This window comes from Cetorhinus maximus, chromosome 16 (genome assembly GCF_964194155.1).
Source record: "Cetorhinus maximus chromosome 16, sCetMax3.hap1.1, whole genome shotgun sequence".
Lineage (NCBI taxonomy): Eukaryota > Metazoa > Chordata > Chondrichthyes > Lamniformes > Cetorhinidae > Cetorhinus > Cetorhinus maximus.
In genome coordinates this window covers 40225838-40243147 of record NC_135894.1, presented here as the reverse complement: position 1 = coordinate 40243147, position 17310 = coordinate 40225838, and the positions used below count along the sequence as shown (strand labels likewise).

Below are 17310 nucleotides of genomic sequence, written 5' to 3'. Positions count from 1 at the left end.
CTCAGCAGGTCTGGCAGCATCGGTGGAGAAGAAAACAGTTGACGTTTCGAGTCCTCATGACCCTTCAGCAGAACTGAAGTATAGTTAGGAGAGAGGTGAAATATAAGCTGGTCTAAGGTGGGGGGCGGGGGAGAGAATATATATGTCGAGTCTTCTAGCTTAGTTTTTTTTTATAACAGCAGCATATTACATTTTTCAAGTGTTTTGTTGGTAGTGAAGTCAGACTCCCAGTTCATGGCGAACCTGACATGTCTTAAATTGCCATTGGTTGAGTCACTATTCTTGTAGAACTTGGAGCCAGTTGAAAGTACACCGCCATTTTCCCCCTCATATCATGTTGACTGATGTACGTCTCACAAATGCTACGCATCATTGCAAGGAGGGTGTTGGAGAATGAAAAAAAGGGTGTATATCATTCCATCTGCCAGATACGCATCTATATGAAATCAACAAGTGTAGATGATTTCCCATCTTCATAACACTGGAAAGCAACAAGCTGGGCCTCTTTACTGGAGGTTTACATAACATGCCCCAGATCAAAACACCCTCTTTCCCTCAACTTGAAAAGGGAGGGAAGACTCCTAGTGGCACTGCATAAGCTCTGCAGTCACAGTACTGAAGGAAGTAGAAAAACTGGATAGGATAAAAATAATTAATGAGGTGGCAGGGCTCAAAGTAGAAAAATCAACTGGTCCAAATAGGATGCATCCTAGGTTGCTGAAGGAAGCGAACTGTGGAAACTACAGAGGCTCTGTCCACAATCTTCCAATCCTTCTTATATATGGGAGTGGTGCCACTGGAGTGAAGGATTGCAAATATTTGACCAGTTCAAAAAAAGAGGGGAGAGGGATAAACCTAACAAATATAGGCTAGTCAGTTTAATGTTGGAGGTGGAAAAATTCTGAGACACTAATTCAGGGCAAAATTTGTATTTGGAAAAATATGGTTAAAAAATAAGAGACAGCAATGATTTGTTAAGGTATTGATTCGGACTGTTCCTATGTCAGACAATTGCTTGATTGGTCTGTGGGGCAGCTTTCCAAACTTTGGCACAAGTCCCTACATGTTAATGAGGAGGACTAGGTGTGCTGTGTCGTGTCTAGGTTGCTGGCGGTTGGTCCATTCGGTTTTATTCTCAAGACCCATTTGATGCAACCGAGTGGCTTGCTAGGTCGTTTAAGCAGCCAATAAGAGTCAACCACATTGCTGTGAGTTTGGGGTCACATGTGGGCCATATGAGCAAGGGCAGCAGATTTCCTTCCAAGAAAGAAATTTAGTGAACCAGATGGGGTTCAGTTGTAGCTTTATGGCCATGATTATTGATACTAGATTTTTACCCCAGGTTTATTTAAATTGAATTTAAAATTTCCTAGCAGCTATTGTGGGATTTGAACTCATGTCTCTGGATCACTAGTCCAGTAACATAACTACATGCCACTGCACCCATATAAAATAATTTTTTGTTCAAAGAAATTGCTGGCCTTTCTGAACATTTCCAGGGACAAAAGGGTACTCAATCTGCTGTGAACCTCAAAAATAGAAAAAACCTTTCCATCACGCCCTGATCAAACAAAAATCCTAGTGCAAGCGCATTTTAGGGAGAGAGAAAATTCACCAGGAATTTTTAATGATCAATAGCCAGACTGGCCTTTGGCAAAACAGGCCACGGCATCCTGTAAACTCTATCCAGTTCTGATCTAAATGGTAAAAGCTAACAATTGAATAAAAACACGTAATTAGCAAGCCTGGGGCATGCGAAGAGAATGGAAAAAATACACAGATAGCAGGACAAACAGGCAAGAATTACAAGGGTCAGAAAGAGTGAAAGAGAGTGATACCATGACAGAGGGTACAAAGAAAAGAAAGCAAGAGGAAAAAGTAAAAAGTGAAAGAAATGAGAAAGAGCACAGGACCAGCAAAAAAAAAACAATGCAGGAACAGACATTTCTTAATTTTTTTGTCCACCAAGTCACACCACAAGATCAATAATTATGAAAAGCAGTGTGGTGCATATGGACGTTCAAAAGGTGTTTGCTAAACTACCATATAATAAAGACCTTTTGCAAAAATTAAGTTACTAAATGCAAAATAACAACCTGGATAAAGGATGCAGGAAGAATAAAAGCAAAGGACAGGGAAAATGAATTTCCTGGATTGGAAAGATGAAGCTAGTGGCATTCCCAGTATTAATGTTAGGATCTGTCGTTTCCCATACACAAATATGATGGAGACATGGGCATAGATAAAATAGTTATCCAATTAGACAGCATGGCAAATTGCGATGAAGAATGCAGGAAATTACAAGTCAAACAAATAAGAGTGGCAAGATAAGCTGCAAGTACAAATAACTGTGAAGGAGCACATTTTGGAAAAAAGATGGTATATATCCCAAATAGTAACATTTTTAATGGCATGGGGGAGCAGGGCAGTACACATGATACCAGGGACCAGTGGATATAATTACAATGAGACATTTGAAAAATGAGTGTTTGTTAAGAGCATAAAACATTTAAGGTTGGTGGTGGGTGAGTTTGGGGTGGGGGGGGGGGGCGGTGTCGTGGAAGGTCACCTTCAAAACTTGAACTGGTTTGGCAGGGTAAGTGGTGAATCACTGGTCAGTAAATAAGTTACCACGGGACATAAGCTCATGTAGTCAAAGATTAAAAACGCTGTTTTGAAGGACTTTTTGTGCAAATTGTTACTAAAATATGGGTTATAAGTGGCTTCTGAAAACATCAATCATGGCATTTAAGATGGATTCAGATGATTATATAGGAAAAAATTGAAGGGTACAAGAGGATTGCAGTAGATTGCTCTGATATGGGGCTAGAATTAGCACAGGCACAATGGACAGAATAGCCACGTGTTTATGAAGTTTCTCCAACTTAGCAAATAAAAATTCTTTCCTCTGTACCTCAATTCTCCTATCTTAGTATAATTTGGGTTCTACATTAATCTCTGAACTAATGATTCCTTGAAAAAAGCCTTTGACAATTATGATTATTTACGATTCCAGTAGCTACTACACTGAAATGCATTCAGCATGAATGATTAAAAATTAGACAAACCTGCACAAAGCTGAAAATTGAATATAGTGTCCCTTGTTTTACAATCCTTGCATGGTAAAATAACAATATTTTGCTGAGCAGAATGATTTATCCATCCATCAATTTTCAATGCCAACAAATGTTCCCTGTCAAAACTGCTTGCTAAATATGTAACCTGGTACACAATTTCCAAACATTGTTTTAGTCCAGTACTCCCAACTAATCTGACAGATCCGTGGCACAGGAAAGGGCCATTTGATCTAACTGGTCAATGTCAGTTTTTATACCTCTCATGAACTTCCTCCCACTCCCTGTCCTGCCCTATATCTCTCTTCGCTGCTCCCACATATAGCCTTCCCTTGAATGCACTAATTATATCCATTTCAACCACTCCACTTGGTAGTGAGGCCACCTTCTTTGAAAACGTAAAGCTCAAGTTTCTTTAGTACCACGCTTCTTACCGCCACTCTTCAGATGTGTCGCCTCCTTTGAGCACCTCACTTTGTTCCACCTCTCCAGCCTCCCTTTTAAAATCCTCCCTTTTTAAAAAATGCCTCACCCAAGTTTCTCATTCAGATATCCTCCCTCCACTTCTGCATTGTTATCCTTGGTGATTTCAAACTCTATCCCAGCTCAGCTTACTAGCTATCTAATTTCACTGTCCTGCCTCAATTTCTTCCTCCATATAACTTCTCTTACCTCATGCATCATCAGCCCCTCAAATTTGCCAGCTCATATGACTTTTCTACTCTCAATCACCGACCTGACCATTTCTTTTATCAGCCATATCCTTCTACCACCTTCAAACTCCACTTCCTTCTCTATATGCCCAAGCCATTTACAACTGCTCTTTCAAATTCCTTACTATCTAGCCTTCGATCTTCCAGTTGCCGGCTACACAGGTGCCTATCAACCTAACCACTCCCTCTGCTCTAGCTTTAAAGCTTCTATGCCTAGTAAAAGCATCTCTCTCACACTCTGATCGTTTCACATGATATGGCTATAACCTTTGGTCTCTCAAGAGTGTAGAATTGAGCAATCTAGTGCACAATTGGTTTAATCATCCATCTCCAGATTTTATTTGGCCAAATCAAGCTCCATCAGGCCTCAGATAAAAGCTGGAAATCTGAAATAAAAACAGAAAATGCTGAAAAACTCAGCAGGTCTGGCGGCATCATGGAAAGAGAAACAGAGTTAATGTTAATGTTAAAGTTAATCCATACGAGTCCGTAAACCTCTTCCTCTGAAGAGCCCTATGGACTCAAAATGTTAACTCTGGACAGCAAATGAAATCCCATGGCCTCTGTCTCCTTAAACTCCCCTCCCCTGCTGCCTACTTTCACCTCCAACATGTTCAAAGGTATTATGACACAGCCGATGGTAAAGGCTAAGTTGTTCAAATCCCAGAGAGAAGCTTGAAGCAACTGGCATAACCCATTTTTGCAATTTGTATGTTTCGTGATGTAGGCTTTGAATTCAGTAGTGAAAAGACCACATTCTCAAGAGATTTTTATAAAACTAAATGAAACATTTATTAATACCAGAAAGATTGTAAACATATACGTACGTCTACAAAATTACTATAGTAACTCCAAAAATTCCCTAATTAATCTGACTCTCAGTCGGACCCCACTTAAGGCAACAGTAAATCTCATACGTTCAAAGAGACACCTGCAAAGCACAATCTGGGCAGTCACATTCAAAATGGGTTTCTTTTAGTTCTGGGTCCTTGCAGACAATAGCTTGAGGCTTCTCACACTTGATGGATCTTAAAATGCCTCTACATTACACACAAATATCCTTTCTCCTTTATACATATCTTCCTCTTTGAATGTACATTTTCCATTGTATCACTAGGCTTTTAATTTTACCTCTTCTAACAATAACATCCTTTCATTCCATCAATTTTATTAGTAAGCTGAAAAAAATAAACACATTGTTTGGTGTCTTCTGGCTAGGTGCAAGATTCCACCCATTCTTTTGAATGGTGTAGTTAAATTTGCAAATTGCCCCCTTGACACCTATGTTTCTAAACTTCCCCATGTTTATCTAATTACCATTTCAAATCTACTTCTTTCTATACATCAAAGCCTCTAGGCCAGCTGGCTTTAATCCAATTAAGACACACACACTATTTTAAAAAATAATTTCTAATAACATTATAGACATTAATATCATCTCCCTCCCTATTAAAAAATGAACTGTCATAGTTTTAAAAGACAGCTTCATTTTTAATAACCAATTTTACACTTATTACACTACCAGATGCATGCATTAACATAATATATACACACACAAATCCTTGGTATCAGCAGAAATCATTCCAGTTCAGTGTCCAGGTTTTAAAATGTCCAATTTTCCCTTTAAGCTTCAAACTCTTGATAACGCATCTGCAATCAGATTTTCTCTACCAGCAACGTGTATCTGTAATTTAGATCTTTTTTAATCTGTAGATTAAATGGTTGCAGTAATCAACTCCATTTGAATAGCCTTTAACTTCTGTCCTGAAATTTGTCCAGAAACTTTAAAGGATTGTGGTCTGTATAAACAATTGTTTCCGGTGAATTATTTGCCACAGGTTTCAAAAAGCTACGATGCTAACACAAAACCCTACATCTCCTTTTCAATCACTGAATATCCTCTGTTGTGCATTCAACTTCGGTGAAAAATACCCCAGCGGTTTTTCAATTCCAGTGTCATCTTCTTGTAACAGTACAGCCTTAATGCCTATATCGCTTGTGTCAACGGCCAACTTAAATTGCTTGGCGTAATTGGGTACTGCCAAAACTGGTGCCGTAGTTAATACAGTTTTCAAACTATCAAATGCTTTCTGACACTCTTGCATCCATCGAAGCTTCTTGTTCTTTAATAGTTCAGTCAGTGAAGCAACCACACTGCTAAAATTTGGTACAAATTTCCGGTAAAACCCACTCATGCCCAGAAATCTCAAAACTTCTCGCTTTGTTGTAAGCACTGGAAAATCCGCGATAGCCTTGACTTTCACCTCCCTTGGAGCACTTTACCATGTCCAATGGTATGACCTAGATACGTAACTTGCGCTTTTTCAAATTCACTTTCAGCCAAGTTCATCACCAAATTTACTTTTTGTAATCTAGTAAATAATTCTTCCAGATGCTGTAAATGTTCATCCCTTGTCTGACTGCAAACTATTAAGTCATCAATATAAACAGCACAATTGCCTAGACCTTCAATTACTTTGTTTGTCAATGTTTGAAATGATGCAGATGCATTCTTCATACCAACTTTAAACTCAGCCCATTTGGTGTCACAAAAGCCAATATCTCCTTTGCTCCCTCCAATAACTGTACTTGCCAATATCCTTTTAGCAAGTCAATATTAGTGATAAATTTTGATTGTCCCACTTTCTCAATACAATCTTCCAACCGTGGTATAGGATATGAATTTGCTTTTGTCATCGCATTCACCTTTCGATAGTCCACACACAGTCTGTGTTCTCCATCCGGTTTCAGTACCAATACAATAGGCGAACTCCAGTTACTGCAACTAGACTCGATATCATTTTGAAGCATGAAATCAATTTTTCTGTACTTATAGATTAAATCCAGCAAAGTTATCACAAGGATGCTGCCTTAGCAAAGATTAACTGTCAGAGACATCCTGTATAGCTAAATCTGCCCTCCCCAACTTATTTCTACAAATAGCTTTGTGTGACTGCAATAGTTTTTCCAAATCACTTTGACCCTTGTCTGGAAGGTAACTCAATATTACGTTTATGTTTTCAAGTACCCCCTCATTATCCAATTTAAATTTCAGAATCCTCTTTCTCATTATCTACTACCACTAATAGTTTCTTTTGGTCCTCTTCTCTGTCAAAGCATTTTTTAAGTATCCTTACATGACACACCCTCTACTTCTTTCTTCTATCTGGAGTATTTATTAAATAATTTACTTCACTCAATTTCTTTTCAATCCTGTAAGGCCCACTAAAATCTTGCCTTTAATACGTCCCCTAGTACTGATAACAGAACTAGCACTTTCTCTCCAGCAATAAAACTGAGCTTTAGCTTTCTTATCTGCCTTCACTTTCATCACTTGCTGTGATAGCTTTAAATGTTCCCTAGCCAACTCACATGCTCTGTCTAATCTCTTTCTCAAGTTTGATACATAATCCAGGAGAGTGGTTTCTGGATTTTGACTCACCGATTTCTCATAAATCAATTTCAGTGGTCCCCTTACCTCATGACCATAAACTAGTTCAAAATGGCTAAAACCAGTCGATGCATTAGGAACGTCTCTAATAGCAAATAACAAGAATGGAATTCCCCTACCCCAATCCTGTGGATAATCCTGGTAGTACGCTCTCATCATAGTTTTTAATGTTTGATGCCATCTTTCCAAAGTCCCTCGTGACTCAGGATGATAAGCTGTTGACTTAACCTGTTTTATCCCCAAACTGTTCATTACTTCCTTAAACAGCTGTAACATAAAATTTGAACCCTGATCTGATTGTACTTCTTTAGGTAAACCATGTCTTTTAAAAAAAAAATTTAGTTAACTCTTCCACAATCTTCTTAGTTGTAATATTTCTTCAAAAGGTATCGCTTCAAGAAATCTGGTAGGCACATCCATTATTGTAAGTACTGATTTCCGCTTTTAGTCTTAAGGACTAATCAATCAATCATGACCCTAGTAAAAGGTTCTTCAAATGCTGGTATTAGGATTAAAGGCGCCGGCTTAAATCATTGCTTGTGGTTTCCCTATCACTGACATGTATAACGTTATACAGAAGTTGACTATATCCCTATGCAATCCTGGCCAATAAAAATGTTTCTGTACTTTTTGTCTGTGTCTTTCTAATTCCTAAATGTCTCCTCATTGGAATTTCATGAGCAATCCTCAGAATCTCTTTTCTATACTCTAATGGGATATAATCTGATGTACCTCCCACCACCTTTCATTTGCTGAGACATGATCCGGCCTCCATTTTCTCATTAAAATATCACCCTTAAGATAATAACATTCTGGAACATATTTTGCCTCCATTTCCAAGTAAGCTTTCTGATATAACTGTTTTAATTGCAAATCCTCCTGCTACAACTTAATTAACTGCCTTGAATTAAACATTCCAGCCGACTTGTCCTCTCCTGTCTCTTTCTGAACAATGTTATCAAACACAGTGCCTGCTAATTGGATTTCAACACTTCCTTCCTGCCTTTCTCTTTTCAACCTGTGTGCCTGTGACCTCGTTATCACACAATCAGGAAACAATCCAGGATGCTCCTCCTGTAACACCTCTTTTGAAAACACTTCTACAGGTTTCTCAAATGCCATAAGCATCACCCACATTTGTGATCCAGCTATATCATTACCTGGAATAAGCTGAACACCTGCAATGGGCAATTTTTGCACCAGCCCAACAGTCACTTTGCCAGTTTTCCACTTACTCTTTAAAATTGACCTTCCACAATGGAATAGATTTAGCATCTCCATTAATATCACTTATCACCTGTTCCTGCAATACTCCCTCTGAACAACAAATATCACTATCCCACAACATTAAGGATTGACTAGCCCCTGTGTCTCTAAATATTTACCTACTCCACCCTATACACTGAGTTTCCCTTCACACACAAAATCTTTAAACATTTCTGCAACCTGCTCCTCGGAGCTCCCTTGGGTAAATTGTGAACACATTCCCACTTCTTTACCTATCACTGATTCTTCCTGCTTTACCTGTACATAAGCCACTGTTTTTTCCTGTGTCTGAACCTCAGAACCCACAGTCTTGTTACTTCCAGAACTTTTCTGCACCTCAAAAATTCCAACAGATTTTCCCTGCAATTTCCAACACACTGATTGTGTGCCCTACTTTATTACAATGAAAACACCTCAATTTGCGAATGTCACTTCTACCCTCAGCGCCTTCCTTTTTATTCTGAGAAAAAACTTCCTGGGAATTGCCACCTACTCCTTCTCTTCCCTGACTACCTACCTTCCTTTCACCTTCCCACTTTCTATCCTTTCCTGATTTAAAAAAGGGTGACCAAAAAAGTTTTAGCTCTATGCACTAACTCAGTCATCAGCTATCTCTGCTGCTTGCCTTACAAAATCAACCCTCTGTCCCCCTCACTACTGAAGGAATTGAATCTTTAAAATCTTCCAAAAGAATTTCCTCTCTAAGAGCTGCATATGTTGTCTCTATCTTTAATGTTCGTATCCACTGGTCAAAATTACTTTGTTTTACTCTAACAAACTCAATATAAGTTTGCCCAGGCTGTTTTCTCATATTCCAAAATTTCTGCCTGAATGCTTCAGGAACCAACTCATATGCACTCAAAATAGCGTTTTTTACCACATCATAATTCACCGATACTCCTTCAGACAATGAAGCATATACCTCATGTTCTCCAGTTCTCCTATGGCCATTTCATCTGTTTAGCTATCTTCTCAAATGAAATAAAGAATGCTTCAATATTTTTTTCCTCAAACTTTGGAAGAGCTTGTACAAATTTAAACATCTCTTGACTGGGTTCTACTCTAGAGATAAATCCTTCCTCACCTTCTGGAGTCTCTTTTTTAACTGCCAACAATCCTCCCTCTCTTTTTTCTCTTTCCTCCTTCTCTATCTTCACAATTTCTAACTCCTTATCCTGTTTTCTTTCATCTCTTCTGCCTTTCACCTTTGGAATGCCCTCTTCCTTTTTCTTCTAATTCAATCATTTTCATTTGCAACTGAATTTGAGCCCATTCCAATGAACCACCCCTTGGAAAATTTTCTCTCAGGTATTCCTTCCAATTTCAAATGCTGTGCTATTATTTCAATTATGTCTGATTTCCTAGCCCCCATAGGTAACCCCAATTGTAATTTATCCACCAACTCTGTTAACTTACTCTTGGATATTTTCTGTAACCCAAAGTTATATCTTCTACTTCCAAAAATATTTAGCCACGGATACAGCCATTTTTGCAGTCTCACCACCTCAAAAATACCTCACACCAACTCCTGAATTCAAAGTGCTTCTCGTACTCGTAGCCTTAAGATTTACCAATTCCAAAAGAAAGGAATTACAAATATATCCCGCAAAAGAACCCCCAATTATAATGGCACAGCCAATAGTAAAGGCTGAGTTGTTCAAATCTCAGAGGGAAACTTAAAACAACTGGCATAACCCATTTTTGCAATTTGTATGTTGAGATGCAGTAGTAAGAATTCAGTAGTAATAAGATCGAGTCTCTAGGGTTTTTATAAAACTAAATTAAACATTTATTAACACAAGATAGACTGTAAACACATACATACGTCTACAAAATTACTATAATAACATAAAATCCCTAATTAATCTGACTCTGAGTCAAACAACGCTAAATCTCATAGATTCAAAGAGACACCTGGCAAAGCAGAACCTGGACAGTCACATTCAAAATGAGTTTCTTTCAGCTCTAGGTCCTTGCAGACAGCAATTTGAGGCTTCTCACACTTGATGCATCTTCAAATGCCTCGACCTTACCCACAATCTCCTTTCTCCTTTATACATATTTTCCTCTTTGAATCACTTGGCTTTTAATTTTACCTCTTCTAATAACATCGTTTCATTCCACCAATTTTATTAGTAAGCTGAAAAGAATAAAAACATTGCTTGGCATTATCTAGCTAGGTGCAAGATTTCATCCATTCTTTTGAATGGTTTATTTAAAAATGCAAATTGCCCCCTTGACACCTATGTTTCTAAACTTCCCAATGTTTATCTAATTACCATTTCAAACCTACTTCTTTCCATACATCAAAGCCTTTAGGCCACCTGGCTTTAATCCAATTAAGACACACATACACAGACACAACTAAACTTGATTTATAAAAAAAAATTTCCATTATAGATATTATCTCTTCATGACAAAAGTGGTCAGAGGCCTCTCTCTCCAAGATTGAGATCATCTGTTCAACTGCATCTGCTGTAGGCCCCCACTCTGCAAACTCACCCACCAATGATCCATGTCTTACTCTAGTTTCTCTATCAACCCTCATGCTCTATTCAAGATCTTGTCCAAGAGACCAACTGCCCACTTCCTTGACCTCATCCCATTATCTGCTGACCACCCAACATCCCCCCTGACCCCCATGCATAGGCGACATTGCAAATGATTCCCTTTCTTCAGGTACTGTTCCCTCCCTTTTAAATCCACCATCCTCCCATACTCAAAAAAACCTCTGACTCTGTCCTTGCAAACAACCAGTCACCTGCCATTTCCTCTCCCCAGTCCCTGAACAAATTGTCACCTTCCATCCTTGCCCATCTTACTTACAACTCCAGTTTGAATCTGTCCAATTAAGGTTTCACTCCTGCTACAACACAGTGGTGCCCTGAACCAAAGTCATAAATGGCTCCCTCTGCAACCAACTGTGGTTTATTATCCCATGTCCTTCTCAATCTCTGCAACCTGTCACAATTGACCACATCATCTATCTCCAATGCCTTTGCTGTTACCGAGCCCCACTTATACCAATTCAGGTCACAGCCAGAGCATCCCCAGTAATGATTTCTCCTTCCATCTCATACTTCTGAAGCCCCCACACAACACCCCCCACCGCCACAAGGGTCTTTGTTCCCCTCAGCTACTTGCTGCTGTCAAACAGTCTTTTATCTCCCACCACAAGCCCCAAACCTCACCAGTGATTCCATCTCCTCACCATGAATTCCAACTCTCCCATCATAAGTTAAACCACTATTCACAACCTCAGAATTCTACTTGACCCTGAGCCAAGTTTCCAACTCCATAGAATTTTTTAAAAATGATTTCATGGGATGTGGGCATCGCTGACTAGACCAGCATTTATTTCCCATCCCTAATTGTCCTTGAGATGGTGGTGGTGAGCCACCTTCTTGAACTGTTGCAGTCCATGTGGTGCTAAGAAACCCATAGTGCTGTTAGGGAGGGGGGTTTCCAGGATTTTGACCCAGCAACAATGAAGGAAAGGCGATATAGTCCCAAGTCAGAACGCTGTATGGCTTGGAGAGGAACTTGTAAGTGGTGGTGTTCCCATGCAGCTGCTGCCCTCGTCCTTCTAGGTGGTAGAGATTGTGCATTTGCAAGGTACTGTTGAAGAAGCTTTGGTGAGTTGCTGCAGTACATCTTGTAGATGGTACACACTGGAGGGTGCAGGTGTTAAATGAGAGTTGTTACAGCTGCACTCATCCAGGCAAGTGCAGAGTATTTGATCACACTCCCAACTTCTGCCTTGTAGATGATGGGCAGGCTTTGGGGAGTCAGGTGGTGAGTTATTCGTTGCAGAATTTCCAGCCTCTTGACCTGCTCTTGTAGCCACAGTATTTATATGGCTGGTCCAGTTTCGGATCAGAATGTTGATCGGGGAGATTCAGCAACTGAATGTCAAGGGGAGGTGGTTGGATTCTCTCTTGTTGGAGATGGTCATTGCTTGACACTTGTGTGGCACGAATGTTACTTGCCATTTATCAGCACAAGTCTGCATGTTGTCCAGGTCTTCCTGCATATGGGCACCAACTGCTTCAGTGTCTGAGGAGCTACAATTGGTGAACATTCTTATCAGCAAACATCCCCACTTCTGGCCTTATCACTGAGAGAAAGTCATTGATGAAGCAGCTGAAGGTGGTTGGGCCTAGGACACTAACACTGAAGAACTCCTGCAGTGATGTCCTGGGATCGAGATGTTTGATGTTCAACAACCACAGCCATCTTCCTTTGTGGTATGACTTCAACCAGTGGGGAGTTTTCCCCCTTATTCCCGTTGACTCCAGTTTTGCTACGGCTCCTTGACGCCATACTCGAATCAATGTTGTCTTGATGTCAAGGGCAATTACTCTTATCTCACCTAGAGTTCAGCTCTTTTGACCATGTTTGGATGGCTCTGGTGCAACCCAAACTGAGTGTCAGTGAGCAGGCTATTGCAAGTAATCTATAATCACTAAGATCACCCACGTACACGTGATATTGCCCACCTCATCCACACTTTTGTTACCTCCAAACCAATGAATTCACAGCCAACCTCCCATCCTCCATAAACATCAGGTCAGCCCAAAATGTTCTGCCTATAAGAAATTGGTGCCAGAGTAGGCCATTTCGCCTATTGAGCCTGCTCTACCATTCTACACAATCATGGTTGACCTTCTACCTCAGTTCCACCTTCCTCACATCCCTTAACTTTCTCAGTATCCAAAAAACTAGCCTGCATGAAATCTCACTGATCCATCACTCTGTGCTCATTGAACCATTATGTTCCTCCTACTCCAGTCTCTTGACTGCATCTCCATTTCCTTCACTCCGCTGTTGGTAGCTGTTCCTTTCGCTATCCAGGTCCTCTGCTGTTGAATTCCCTCTCCAAATTTCTCTTCAGACTACATCTGGAAGCTGACTCCATGAAAATTAGTAAAACATGTCTACTCCAAATTTCCAAGGAGCTTTATCAGCATTATGATTAAGTCTTTTAAATAAGCTTTTGTCTTTTATTTTAAAAAATGAATAAAATCCAAAGTAAAACATTTAACTGCAAGTTTGGGTATGGGGGAGGTGAGGTGAAATAGCGAGTTATTCCACTTGTATATTATTTAGAATAACATTTCAGAAGGATTAACTAGAGTTTAGCACCACAGATTGCTGTCAAGAGTGTCAAGTCAATCTGTTGTTGGGCTCAAAGTAAACAAAAAATTAATAACGTCTAATTTTATATGTTCATTTTATCTGGTGTAATGGTGGTATTGTTACCAACAAGGTTTTTTAATTTTTTAAAAAAGGAACCAATGTGAAGAAAATGGAAGCACATTACAACAAAACGCTTACATTTTTAACTTTTCCAAGTTCTGGTGAAAGGGCATTGACCTGAAAAGTTAACTCTGCCTCTTCCTCCACAGATGCTGCCTGACTTGCTGAGTATTTCCCGCTTTAACTACAAAATGGGCACTTATTTAAAAAAAAAATCCAAATTCCACAAGTTATTATAGTTAACAAGCAACAAGAATGAGTTTGGACAAGACAGACCTTTCAAACCATCTATGTTATCTTTCTATACATACCTACTGTCCCCCATCACAGAAACCAACTTCCTCTTGAAGGGTTCCAGAGGTTTCGCTGCTGATCATTAATTGATTTGACAACCTTTTCTATGTACTTTTTACCAAACATGATTGAAAGTCCTTCAAAAGGTCAACACGTTAAAGGTTTGAAATAAGAGTTTTGAAAAAAAAAATCACCTTCTCAACAAATGCTTTCATATAACAGCTTTAACATAGAAAAGTTTTCCAAGGCATTTCACAGGAATATGATTTTGACAAAAAACAAAGACATTAGCATAGGTGACCAAAAATTTAGTCAAAGAGTTTTGAGAGGAGAGTGTGTTGGAGATGCAAAGAGCTTTAGCAAGGAAATTTTAGAGCTCAGGGTCCAGGCGGCTGAAGGCATGCTTGCCAATGGTGAGATGAGAGAAGTGGGGAGTGTACAAGAGGCCAAAGTTCACAGAACACATATTTCCCTGAGGGTTGGAGAGCTAGAGGAGGCTACAGAAATTGAAAGACCATGAGGGGTTTGAACACAAGGATGAGAATTTTACAATCCTTCCCATTTCCCTACCTATATTAATTACTGTAAAACTGATTAATGCGGTTTAACTCAGTACCACATAGCCAATGAAATGCAATTTCAAGTAAAATTATAAAGGAAAACAACTTTATTGTAAATATGGTCTCAACTATCAAATCGGAAGTAATGTGATCACAAATTTGTTTTATTGTGTATTTATAAATTATATTTGCCCATGTCATTTCACAGGAAGACAGTTTCAAAAATATTCCAGTTATCATTGCTTCTTGTCAAGACATGACCATATCAAAATATTTATATATCTATGATGGTACCCTCTCAACTATTCATACACGACAATATCTTCAGAAGAAAGTCATAGCAAACACTTCTAGAACCGCAAACAAATCAAAAAGGCTACTACTATATATGCCATAAAATAAAATTTAGAAATTCAGATGAAATTACAGACATGAATTACTTTCACACGTTATAGCAGCTGAACAACTCAGTTATGGTTCAAATTATATATATTTTTAAATAAAACATATAAGATCACTTTTTAAAAAAACTTTCATGAGGTAGCTTGACCCTTCCAGGTATTTAGACACAGTGCATTGGAGGGCCTTTAGTGCAATTTACTTGGGACAGGAAATCTTTACAGATTATATGTAAGAGGCAATAACACCCCTTGAACTACATAATAAAAAATAAAAGAGGCTGGTGGTAAAAAATGTTTTTTTTTCCCCAGAAACATAAAATTTGATCATTTACTTTCAATTATGGATTTTTGAAAATATCCGCCATTCTGATTACATAATAGTACTGAAAACATTTTACATCTCTCCGAGTAGGCCAAGGAAAATAGAAAACAATTCCACCATTTGGGCATGGTTAAAAGTAAATATTTCTCAATAAGTTTCTAAACAAATAAAGATAAATGAGATACAAAAATTAGTATTATAGTCATACATATGCATACTCCATATCCTACACAGTGCTATTTTTGAATAATCAAGAATAGAAATAACAGAATGACCCAACCTGCAAGGAGGACATTGACAGTATGGATAAACATTTTAAATGAACAATGAAAATCTGCTGATAAATTACAAAGTATTATTCCAATGTAACAGAAAATCACTATTGGAATTACTACTTCATTAGAACCTTTTTGCCCTCACTACAACGAAAATGCATCTTAAATTCAGTTTAAGAAAATGTACGACGCTAACAAACAATAAGCTTTCTGAATCGAATTATAATGTAGCACACTAATGCAGGTGACACAGTGCTAATTCTGGGTTTTGCGGGAAACAACCGAAGCTACTCTTACTATTTCCCGGTAAGATAAATGCCTGATGTACGCGCCTTCAAAAGAAGTCACTGTATCATTCAGATGCAAAAGACTACAACCATAGCAACGGTATCGATATTTAAATTTCAGCTCATATATTAAAAGAGTAAATAATATCTACAACCGCCTGTACCACTTTTACATTAAAAGGTAGAAAATGAATGTTGATTTCTGAACGCATAGCTTTGATTTCTAAATTTTATTAGTTTAAATTAATTTTCAGAGTTATTTTAGCGGTTATGCAAAACAAAACTAAATAAATCCTGTCTCGGCCTTATCCTGTAATCCACTAGAAAAGGGAGGGCCTGTCCTGTAAACCCACGAATGAAACCACAACCCATCACATTCTGGCTGCAGTTTTATTTTCCACCTAAATATACATATATGAAACACACTTACTTGCCAATCACTTCACACAGCTCATATACATCTTCAAACAGGACGTCGTCGTCGGCCATAGTCGATAATTAAAATCAGAATTTTGAGAATGGGATTTCAAAGTAGAAAAAACTCTCCAATCGGTGAATTCGATAAAAAAAACCGTTTCCCTTGTAGATCAGTTAAGGAATTCAACACACAACTGAAAAAAAACAATGAAAATTTTCCAGACAACGCCAATGAAACGAAAAGACGGATTGATAGTGAAGCAGCCGGGTAAAGCAGGCTGCTCGGCTCCGCTCGGCGCTGCTCTCCTTCTGGCGACCCCACCTTCTCTTTCTCACTGGCTGAAAAACCCGATAATCCACAGTCCAAGGCTTCTGCTCTCGGGATGTAGCTGCTCCCTGGAAACCCAGGCCAAGCCCCGGGAATTATTCGCAATGAAAGGAAGGTTTTTTTTAAAAAATATATATATATATATCACAGCCGGCGTTCTTTAAACCATATTAGCACTTCTCCCAGCCCCGCAGTGTTGCTGTTGATATCGGCCCGTCCCCTGTCGGTGCGCCGCTCGCTTTCAGGCGGCGGGCGGTTGGTCGGAGCTCAAACCACCAATCAGTGCCCGCTCCTTTTGCTGCCCGCACTCTGGCTGCGTCAGCACCGAGCTGGTCGGGAGTAAGTAGACTCTGAGCATGCGCTGCAGCTGCAAACCACCCATCCCGATCCAACACTCCGCATGCGTTAACTGGGATGCCTGTAGCACCTGCGCAGTGCGCGCGCTTGGTTTTTGCTGCTTAGGTTGTGAACTCGCACCTTGTCAGCGGTTAGGTAATTTTTTAACCCGAAAGAAAGACACCGTTCTCGTGCATGTAAATGGAAAACTTAGTTTGACTACATATTTTACATTTTGAAACGATTTATTGCGTTGCACACTGCTGTTGGCGAATGAGCGGGAGCGATTGCAGATCCAGTTGGAGATAGTACTATAAACCCATCTGC

At 39.2% G+C, this 17310-nt stretch overlaps 1 protein-coding gene across 4 annotated transcripts in view; it reads right to left on the bottom strand.

Moving 5' to 3' along the window:
- Positions 1-16971, bottom strand: part of caska (calcium/calmodulin-dependent serine protein kinase a) — a 515992-nt gene extending 499021 nt beyond the window's left edge. For all 4 annotated transcript variants that reach the window (XM_078559724.1, XM_078559725.1, XM_078559726.1 and 1 more), the window contains exon 1: positions 16333-16971. In XM_078559724.1, the coding sequence (XP_078415850.1) occupies positions 16333-16391 (59 nt within the window). In that variant the 5' untranslated portion in view covers positions 16392-16971. The remainder of the gene's footprint in view (positions 1-16332) is intronic.
- Between the last annotated feature and the right edge of the window lie 339 nt (positions 16972-17310).